Source organism: Chinchilla lanigera, unplaced genomic scaffold (genome assembly GCF_000276665.1).
Source record: "Chinchilla lanigera isolate Chin_1 unplaced genomic scaffold, ChiLan1.0 scaffold00203, whole genome shotgun sequence".
NCBI classification, from domain to species: Eukaryota; Metazoa; Chordata; class Mammalia; order Rodentia; family Chinchillidae; genus Chinchilla; species Chinchilla lanigera.
The window spans coordinates 430807-441597 of record NW_004955604.1 but is presented as its reverse complement, the minus strand read 5'-3'; the positions used below and the strand labels follow the sequence as shown (position 1 = coordinate 441597).

At 41.8% G+C, this 10791-nt stretch overlaps 1 protein-coding gene across 1 annotated transcript; it reads right to left on the bottom strand.

The window, feature by feature from the left end:
• Positions 1-281: 281 nt before the first annotated feature.
• On the bottom strand, positions 282-10536 carry LOC102022769 (vomeronasal type-1 receptor 3-like). Its single transcript, XM_005414884.2, has 3 exons — positions 10018-10536; positions 7468-7534; positions 282-1231 (listed from the first exon to the last, which is right to left on the bottom strand). The coding sequence occupies exons 1-3, from the start codon at positions 10534-10536 to the stop codon at positions 282-284; spliced, it is 1536 nt and encodes a 511-aa protein (XP_005414941.2).
• Between the last annotated feature and the right edge of the window lie 255 nt (positions 10537-10791).

Sequence of the window (10791 nt, the reverse complement as noted above, 5' to 3'; positions counted from 1 at the left end):
TTTATTTGTTTGTTTGTTTGTTTGTTTGTTTGGTTTTTCTCTGGTACCGGGAACCGAACTCACGACCTTGCGCTTGCCAGGCAAGCGCTTTTGCCACTGAGCTAAATCCCCAGCCCCCAATCACTACTTTATAAAAAATAGCAGCTCTATCACGCCAACAACTCTTACTGCAATTGGACTTATGCATGCAGGCCCTCAGGTTCAGTCACATAGGCGTGCAGGCAGGATGCAACGCAAGGAAAGCAGATGCATTCACATGTGTGGTGAGTTGAGGTATTTGTTCACGTCTTCCAAATGAGCCTGGAAACACGGCGCTCACGGCTCATGAGAATAAAGGGGCTGGCCTCGGAGAAGCAAGCATTGATGAAGGCAGAAATTCTGGCCAGCCACCAAGCAGTTTCACCATGGAGAGAAAACCAAACATGGATGGCGGAGGATACAGCATAGAAAGAGACAAAGGCACTCACCAGGACGAGGATGCTTTGAGTGGCTCTGCTCTCGGGGGAAGATCCTGAGGAGCTATTTTGGCTGTGAATATGGTGGACCCGCTGCTTGTGCCTGTACAGGTTAAACACCATGGAGCCACTGGCCCAGATTATAAATTCCATACACAAAACGTCATGAAAGTGTGTCAACGCTCCAAACAAGTAACCTGCGTTTTTGTCAGGCAGGGTGCCTGAACAGTACTGAAAATCAATAGCTTTTGTAATGTTTCTGTTGTTCCATCTGTCGGTCACAAGCATAGCAACTCGGACATTTAGCAGCAGGTGCAGGACCCAGCAGAGGCCGTTAGACAAGCCGCTGCACTTCAGGGCTTTCACCTTCAGCTCTGCCCACCTGGAGCTCCTGGGGCTGATCGTGATGGCCTGGAAGACACTCAGCAGGCAGGTGGTGCTGATAGACACACCCCTGCCCACCCTGTGCACATAGAAAACGAGTTTGCATCCAACATCACTGAGGAAGTCTTTCAACCCAGAAGCTGCCATGGTCTCTGGGATTCCTCTGGAGAGAATAACAATGGAGTTGGCTATAGTCAGGTGCCTGAGGATCACATCTGTGGACCTGGATCTGCATCCACTGAAGTAAAGGATACAATAATGATACAAGAGTGCTAAATTCCCCAGAGTTCCAAGGACAACCTGGACAAGGAAGACCACTCCAAATTTCAAATCCACAGGGCTCATTTTATGATTGTCCAGGACTTCATATAAACATTCCGAAACACACGATTCTGTATGGAAAGATAAGTTGCGGGTTATTACATAAAATGTTAAATTCAAAATTCTTTGCTTACCATCAATTCTCCTCAGAAATTCTCTTCTAAGATACGATCGCTCTTAACAGTCTTCCAAAGCCTTGTGTGTTTCTTCACAGAGCACTCACAAGGTATGGCCACAGTGAGTTACTGCTTCGAACTTAATACACATAGTATTGAGTTACAAGCTAATACTATTTTCCCTTTACATGTAAAAATGATCGGACAAACAGGACCTTATGTGACTCATCTAAATGACAATTTAAAAACGACTTTGGACCTGGCAACCAGGCTGCACAGATATTGAGCATCTTTGTGTGACCGCAGGAGGGATATAGTGGTCCCTCAGTAACTCAAACCTACGTGCACCTTTTCATATTTGAAATCTGCTTATTGAGTAAGTTAGATTTTAATCACTTCCCATTCTTGTGTAAAGGTTTCTTTTATACACCGTCATGAGTTATGAATGAAGATTCAAAAACAAAAAGCTGAAGCACTAAACAATTTCCTATGACCAACAACAACAAAAAAATTTCCTATGATCAAACTTTTTAATGAATATGGATCAATATTAGGATAGCCACAGAAATAATCATTCAGCATTTTTGCTAATACTACCTAAAGCAAAAATTGGGCATGATACGTGATTTTCATCTAAGCTAAGGTATATGAAATTTAAATATATTGTGAAGTACTTTGCATGAGAAACTAAACTAATCTTTGTTAGATAATATATGTTATATATTGCTTCATTTAGAAAAATAGAAGAAAATAATTTGTTGGGGGTTGACACTAAAATACAAGGCAGGCACATCTATATGAATTTTGAGGTATCAAATCTAATGCATGAGGGTAGAAAGACAAAATTCAGCACGAAATGAGTTTGGAATTTTGACAATCTGATGAAATAGCATAAAGAACATTTAAATCCAAAACAACCAGGGCTCCTTAATTTTCCTGGTATATGAATTCCTCAAGTGGACATTAACATTTCCTGGAAGACTTCTCTTCCTTCAGGAGGGAAAAGCATCCTGCTTTGATCAACAGAGTACAGATATTTTAGAAAGACCTAGTTATCATCTCACCCCATCATGTCAAATTCAATGAGAGAATTTGGTCACATTGTTCACACCAGAAAACAGCTGATTTGATCCATTCCATCACACTCATTAGGACAGACACACTCGTTCACAGAAGAAACAGTACTTATCATGTAATTGTATCTGTGATTTCCAGAGGCAAGTTGAATAGCAGATTGATTTCTAAATCACAGTCTTACAGTTACTACAAAATAGATTTCATTAGCGCTTGGAACAAACTCCCACAATTGCCATTAGGGCTGGTTCTGCGAACACGGGCGAGGCGCCGTGAGAGGCTGGTGTGGGATCTCAGAGCCCCAATTTCTGTCCACAAGCTCAGACTGGGCCTCAGTCGCCTTCTTTCTTGGGTGGCTCCGTGACCGCAGACAAGTCCCGTTTCCACACATGATGAGTTACTCGGAAACAGAATGTGAGGCAGCGCACACCCTTCCACACTCACTTTCACAAACTGGGATAGAAAATTTCCACCCAGCTCCTTCCTGCTTCCAGAGCAATAGGCTCGGGGGTATAGCTCAGGGGAAGAGCATTTGACTGCAGAACAATAGGCTCAGGCGATGGTCTTGATGTCCCCTGCACGTGTGGGAGGCAAACAGCCTGAATTCAAGATATAGGCCACTGCCATATGACCTCAACTCTCCACAGAAATGCGATTATCACATCACCTTCCCCCCGGAAATGTGATCATGCTGTTGCATCATCCTACCAAAGTGCGACCAGCACTGAAGTTTAAACAACCATTAGCCATGGAGTAATTGTGACTAATGTTAAAGACAAGAAGACACTTTCTTTCCACTTCCCAATTCCCAGGAACAATTAATTAGAAGACAGTTACGAGGATCTCCACACAGAGTGAGTTTCAGTGCTTTGGAGAAGCTCTTCTTTCACTCCAACACCTACAGACAGGGCCGGGGATATAGCTCAGTCACACAAGCGCCTGCCTGGCAAGAGCAACATTCTGAGTTCGATTCCTGTCACCCCTCCACCAAAAAAAAAAAAATCAATATCTTCAGACAGAGTCTCACATGCTGCAGGAAGAAAATACTGAGCTCTGACAGATGAGACAATCACAGTAAAATACGTATACTGATTTTGTACAACCTCTTGGTTTGCAACATGTGTGTACTGTGGGGAGGTCATATTGTGCCAGTTGATATATAAAACAATCCCCTGGTTTTCCATGATAAGAACATTCACGGTGCGTAGTTGTGGAACGTTTACCATGTTGCACATTACATCTCTTCAACTTATTCCTCCTAATTGAAATGCGTCTTGCACAAAGGTCTCTCCTTCTCACACCCTGCTCCAGCCGTTGGTAACCATTATTCTACTTTTTGCTTCCATAGTTCAAACTTATAACACTTCGTGTATGTGGGACCGTGCTGGATCTGTCTCCGCGTGCCTGAGGTGTTTCGCCTATAATGATGTCCAGGTTCATCCATGCTGTCCAAATGACAAGACTGCATTTTTTAAGACTGGGTAATGCTCTAACGTGCATATAAGCCCCGTTTTCTGTACCATTCGCCTGTTAGTGGAGGCGGAGTTTGATTCCCTGTCTCAGCTACTGTGAATAACGGTGCATGAATCAATGGAATGCATACAGCATGACTGAATTTAGATATAAAGTCAGAAAAGTGGGATTGATAGAGTATATCATAGACTCATTTTTTTTAGTTTTCCACCACAGCTGTAGTAAGTTACATCTCTACCAGTAGTGTGTAAGGTTCCCTTCACAACACCCTCAACTTTTCTTAGAGCCATCCCAACATGGTCTGAATAGAAATTACATTTCCACGCATGTCTTGAAAGACACCTAGACTGGCTCCACATCTTGCCTATTATGAATTGTGCTGCAATGAATATAGGTACTGCAGGCGTTCCTACAGTGTGCTGACTTTGCTTTGAGCCTATAGGAAGGAGTGCGGTAACTGGTTCAAATAGTAGCTCTAGTTTCAGATTTGGGAGGAACCGCCATACTGATTTCAATAGTGTACTAACTCACATTCCTACCAGCAGTGTGGAAGGGGTTTTTCTTCTCTACATCCTCACAAGCATTTACTGTTTTTTTTTTTATTTTCTTAACACTCTTTCTGACCAAGTTGAGATGGAATCTAGTGTCACTTTGATTTGTGTTTCCCTGGTGACTAAAAATGTTGAAAGACAATTATATTCTTACTAGTCACTCTGCTTCCAATTTTGAGAATTGTCTTCTCAGAGCATTTGCCCACTTATTCATTGGGGTATTTTTAGTGTTTTTTTTTTTACTTCTTTGACTATTAATCCGCTGTTCAATGAATTGGACTTGTCCAGCAAGTATTAAAGACTTGCTCAAATTCTGTAGGCTGTCTCTTCAATCTGTTGTTTCCCTTGTGCAGAATTTTCTTTTTAATTTCATCTAGCCTCATTTGCGGCCCTTGCTATTTTCTCCTCTGCCACTGGACGCCTATTCAGAAAGGCTTCGCCCGTGTGTGGTTTCAAGTGGCTGCCCTAGGATACCTAAGTCTTTGATCTATTTTTAATTGATACTTATACAGAGTGGGAAATATTGATCTTGTTTCATCTTCTACACATGGACATCCAGTTTTCACAGCACCACTTGTTAAGAGGCTATCTTTATTCCAGTGTGTATTTTTGGCTCCCTATCCAGTGTAGGGAACCTCGTTGGTCTCTTGTTGTACCTCAGAGAGAAAAATAAAGACAAGAGACAAGAGCTGGGTCGATGGAATTACCTCTTACCTGATGGGAAGAGGACTGACTTCAACAGTAGCGGCGTTTATTTTATACTATTGCAAAGCTGGTATCATGGGGGGAGGGTAATGTTGCCTAGCGACTAATGACTGTAATTGTGCAGGCAGGAGGCTTTTTTCAGTACTGAGGTAGCTTGACTGCCTGAGGCACTTTGGCTCTGTCTCGCCCTCACACATGACCAATATCCAGTGCCAGAGCTCCCAAATGTCCAGAATCAGATGCCTGCAGCCGCGTGGGTTTGTTTCTGCTTTCTCTTCTAGGCACTGGTCTACATGTCTATTTTTGTACCAGTGCCATGCAAAATTTATTACCATGGCCTTGTAGTACAGTTTCACATCAGATATTATGATGTTTGCTTTATTTGCTTAGGATCACTTTTGATATTCTTACTATACAAATTTTAAGATTTTCCTTTCATTTCTGTGAAAAATCATCCTTTGTATTTTGGTGATGATTGCAATGCATCTTTAGGTCATCTTTGGTAACACAGGCATTTGGACAATGCTAATTCTGCCAATTTGTGAACATGGGAGGTCTTTCCAGCTTCCGGTGTCTTCTTCAGTTCCTTGCTTTAGTGTGTGAAATTTTCATTGTAGAGTTCTCTCAGCACCTTGGTTATGTTAGACCCTCAGTATTATTTTATTTTATTTTATTTTATTGTGAATAAAATTGCTTTTTCTGATCTATTTCTCAGGAGCACATTACTGGTATATATTAAAGCTACCCATTTTTAACATCAATTTCATAGCCTAATAGTTTGCAGACTTTATCAACTCTAAATATCTTTTAGTAGCATCTGTAGGATCTTCTAAGTATAGAAGCATATCATCTACAAATAAGTTCAGTGTGATTTGACCTCTTCCTTTCCTATTTGTATCACTTTCTTTTTTTTCTCTTGACTAATTGCTGTAGCCAACATTTCAAAAAATATATTGAGTAACAGTGGTGAGCAGCCGGCTGTGGTGGTACACGCCCATAAAAACAGCACATGGAAGGCTGTGGCATGAGGATCCTCAAGAGTTCGAGGCCAGCCTGGATTACATAGTGAGACCTTATTTCAAAAAAACATAAAAGAGTGGTGGGAGGGGACATTATTGCCTTGTTTCTAACTTGAGAGGAAATACTTCCCATTCTCCCCTATTCAGAATGATGTTGCTGTAGGATACAGATACAAGGCTTGTACTGTATTGAAGAGTGAATCTTCAGCAACTACTTTCATTTGGGCTTTTATCACGAAGGGCTGATCAATTTTATCTAAGGCTCTTTCATCATCAAGAGCTCACCTGATTTTTTTTCCTCAATTTCACTTACGTAGCGTGTTACTTTTATTGATCTGCACATGTTGGACCATTCTTGCATCCCTCAGTTAAACTAAATTTGATCATGCTGTATAATCTTTTTAATGTGTTGTTAAATTCAGACTGTATTTTATTAATGATTTTTGCATCTATGTTCATCAAGGATATTAGTTTATGGTTTTATTTTTTCTTCAATCCCAGCTAGGTTTTTGAATCAGGGTAATGTAGGGCTCCTAGAGTGAACTGTGGAGCACTCCTTACTTTTCTGTTTCACTGAATACGTTTGGGAACATTAGTATTATTTTTTGTTTAAAGATATGGAACTATTCAGCAGTGAAACTGTCTGGTCTTAGGCTACTCCTTCTTGGAAGACTTTTTATTACTGTTTCACTTTCTGTTATTGATAGGATTTTTAATATCTTGGTTCTATTAGGTTAAGTTGTATCTGCATAGAATTTTATCCATTTTTTGTAGATTCCCCAATTAATTGGAATATAGGTTTTGAAGCCAGACATGGTGGTGCACAAGAGATGTTTAAAAGGAAGAAAGTTTCAGTTCTCCAAAATGATATCAGGAGAAAATCACAGGGCCTACTTACATCAAGCCTTATTGAATAGTTAAATTTTTCCATGGAATTCCTACCATTGTGTATGGTGAAGCTCTGCATCATTTCCAGTGTTTTCTTTAATTATTTTTTTTACTTGTTACTGTCTTTGATTGTTTGATCAATCTTGTATTCTTATATCTAGTGTACTGAGCAACTTCAGTGAAGATAACAGTATGTAATATAGCAGCCACTGTAAATTTCTACCATTTTGTCTCAAGGTCATGTACTGTTTTTGTGGGTTTTGTGTTGTTTTGATTTTGTCTTCATTGTTGTTTTATCAGTTTTTTAATTTTTAAAATAAAAAAAGGAAATAGATCTTATATCCTTTTAACCTAAAAAAAGGTTATAAACAAATCAAAGCACAGGGTCAGGAGGGATCCGTTGGTAAGGTTGGGTATGTGTATGGCACTGATTTTACGCGCCTTCAAAGGCCCCTTTGGAACAAGTGTGTGGTAATTATACCTTTGGATGAGATCCCCATATCAGGGGGCAAGGAAGGAGCAGATGGGGATGAGGTATTGGATTTACACTGTGGGAGGAATCTGAATAAAGCAATGAACCTTGACAACCAGCTTCACAAAATTGTAATGTACAAGAGGTTTCTTTAACAGGAAATATGAAGACAGAGAAAACACACACCCTACGGGGTATATTTCTTGACTGCCCTCCTCCCTCCAAATGTCCATGCATTTGCCTTAGGTGCAGGTGGCTAAATTTTTATACAAATTAAGAAATGGTCACACTTTCAGATTCAAATGGCTTTGATTTTGGTGATGCTTTCGCGGGTGCAAACTTATCTCCAAATGCATGGAGTTATACACATTGAAACTCTGCAGATACCTTGCCCGTGCCAGCCTGTAGCAGCCAACCTCTTCATGCTGCCCACCCAGTAGGACTTTCTAGCTCTGCTGCTACGTGGGAAGATTTACTCAAACCAAACATCTTTTGTGACACTACTTTCAAGTGACACCTCCCCGGCTATCTCTGCTGCCCCAAATCCAACTAAAGTAACCACCAAGGCAGGTAGCAGCACGCTGTAGTTCCAGCAAGTTTCCTCTTAGACTTGACTCTCTTCTAATCTCTACTGTGAGACTCAGACCCGGAAACATCTCTCCTTCCCCACTTTTTAAACCCAACTCAAATGACAACTGGAAGTCCTTACGGCAAGGAACAGACTGATCTCCTGAGTTCCCATCAGGAAATCCAACGCAGCACGCTTCTCCAGGAGACTGGTAGTGCACCATCTTCCCCCGCAGAGGCAGGAAGTGATGCTCAGAATAAGGACCAGAGCTCTCCCAAAGTGAACCAAAGCCATTCTCAGCAACAGCCAGGTCCTAAGCTCCTTGGAGGATGAAAACAGCCAAGTTATCAGGAAAGTCAGCATGACGAGCTCCTCCGAGAGAACCAACAGCTCCTTACAGCTTCTCTCTGCTTCCAACAGGCTCCCGACAGCTCCTATCAGCTCCCAACAGCTTCCCTCAGCTCCCAACAGCCTTATTTCTTCTTCTCCAGTTCTGCCTCTTATGCTGCTGGCAACAGTCCCCAGGTGGGCCTCCCACACCCAGCACCACGCTTACTCAGTTCAGCTGGGGTTACAAGCTGACCACCAGTTGTCAGTCCACTACAAATATAGACACTTAAAACTACCCTGAGCAGGATGTGGGGTGCAGGCTGTAAGTTCAAGGAACAGCCTGAATGACAGAGCAAGACCCTGTCTCAAACACCGCCCCTCAGAAAGAAAACTCTACCTTGAAATTAAGAATAGATTTCATCTTGAAATAAAAGATGGGAATGTGGAGTGAAAATTCAGTTTTCATTTGGTTCCTTTCAATCTGTAAGTGTGATAAAGAACTAAATCAAAAAGTTCCCATACTTCTAATATGTATACACATTGGGCAGAACTACTACCTACAGTTAGTGTTAGTGTAAACCCTCAATATATTCTATCAGCACTACCAATTTAATGCCAATGTACTCTAGATACAGTTTCACATTGTTTGGCTCCAACTGTTCTCTTAGAAACTGAACGACTTTTTCCTCTCTCATTTTAGATTTCATATTCCCCTTAACCTATTACGTAGTAATTGACATGTGCCAGGACAGCGATGGACTGGAATAGACGCCAAAGCCCCGGCAGCATGAATAAACCTTGCTTATCCTCTCAAAGTCAAATGGGAAGCATTTCTCATCACCCCTCCCCACTGACCACAATGCCACATTCACTCAGCCAAACTGACCCCAATCAGGAAAAATGCACTGACCTCAATTAATTTCAAAATGTTGCTTTTTATTACAATTAAAAATACATGGGGCTAGGGGGCTGGGGATTTAGCTCAGCGGCAAAAGCACCTGCCTGGCAAGCGCAAGGTCGTGAGTTCGGTTCCCGATACCGGAGAAAAACCACAAAAAAAAAATACATGGGGCTGATTTATCAGGATATACCAAGGATCCTACAAGAGTGGACAGAAGAGACAAAGAAAAGAATATGAAATGAAACAAAACTTTCGTAAGCATATTGTAATTAATGACATGCACGTTAATTACACAGAATAAAAATACAATAAAACCCCTTCAAAGTATTGAGAATTGCAAAGAAATTTCAACTCTAAAATACTCAAAATTAAAATAATGTTGTATCAAAACACAAATTTTTTTAAATTTCACTTACTATTGCTACTAATCGCTTGTTCTGGCTATCACATTATGCCTCTCTCTGCAATCCAAGTGGTCCATGATTGTTCTGAGGTTCTGCGATATCTGAGTTCATCCAGACCGAATGCATGAAAAGGAGATAAAGTCGCCTATCGAAAGAGCTGAGATATTTGCTCATTTCTTCCAAATGAGCCTACATGCACCACCTTCACGACTCATGAGAATAAAAGGGCTGGTCGTGGGGAAACAAGCATTGGCAAAGGCAGAAGTTTGGACCAGCCACCAAGCACCTTCATGATAAAAAGAAAACAAGACATAAACGACAGAAGACAGGGTGTAGAAGAGTATGAACGCACTCACCAGGACGAGGATGCTCTGAGAAGCTCTGGTCCCAGGCGAAGGTCTCGACGCGCTGCTGTGTCTGTGGATATGGTGGACCTGCCGCTCGTGCCTATATAGAGTAAAAACCATGGAGCCGCTGGCCCAGACCATGAGAGCCAAGCATGAAATGTCATGAAAGCAGGTGAATGCACCAAAATCGAACCCTGTACTTTTGGTGGGAAGCGCAGCTGAACAGTACTGAAAAGATACAGCTTTTGTGATGTTTCTGTTGTTCCATCTGTCAGTCACAAGCATAGCAACTCGGACATTTAGCAGCAGGTGCAGGACCCAGCAGAGGCCGTTAGACAAGCCGCTGCACTTCAGGGCTTTCACCTTCAGCTCTGCCCACCTGGAGCTCCTGGGGCTGATCGTGATGGCCTGGAAGACACTCAGCAGGCAGGTGGTGCTGATAGACACCCCCCTGCCCACCCTGTGCACATAGAAAACGAGTTTGCATCCAACATCACTGAGGAAGTCTTTCAACCCAAAAGCTGCCATGGTCTCTGGGATCCCTCTGGAGAGAATAACAATGGAGTTGGCTACAGTCAGGTGCCTGAGGATCACATCTGTGGACCTGGACCTGCATCCACTGAAGTAAAGGATACAATAATGATACAAGAGTGCTAAATTCCCCAGAGTTCCAAGGACAACCTGGACAAGGAAGACCACTCCAAATTTCAAATCCACAGGGCTCATTTTATGATTGTCCAGGACTTCATATAAACATTCCGAAACACACGATTCTGTATGGAA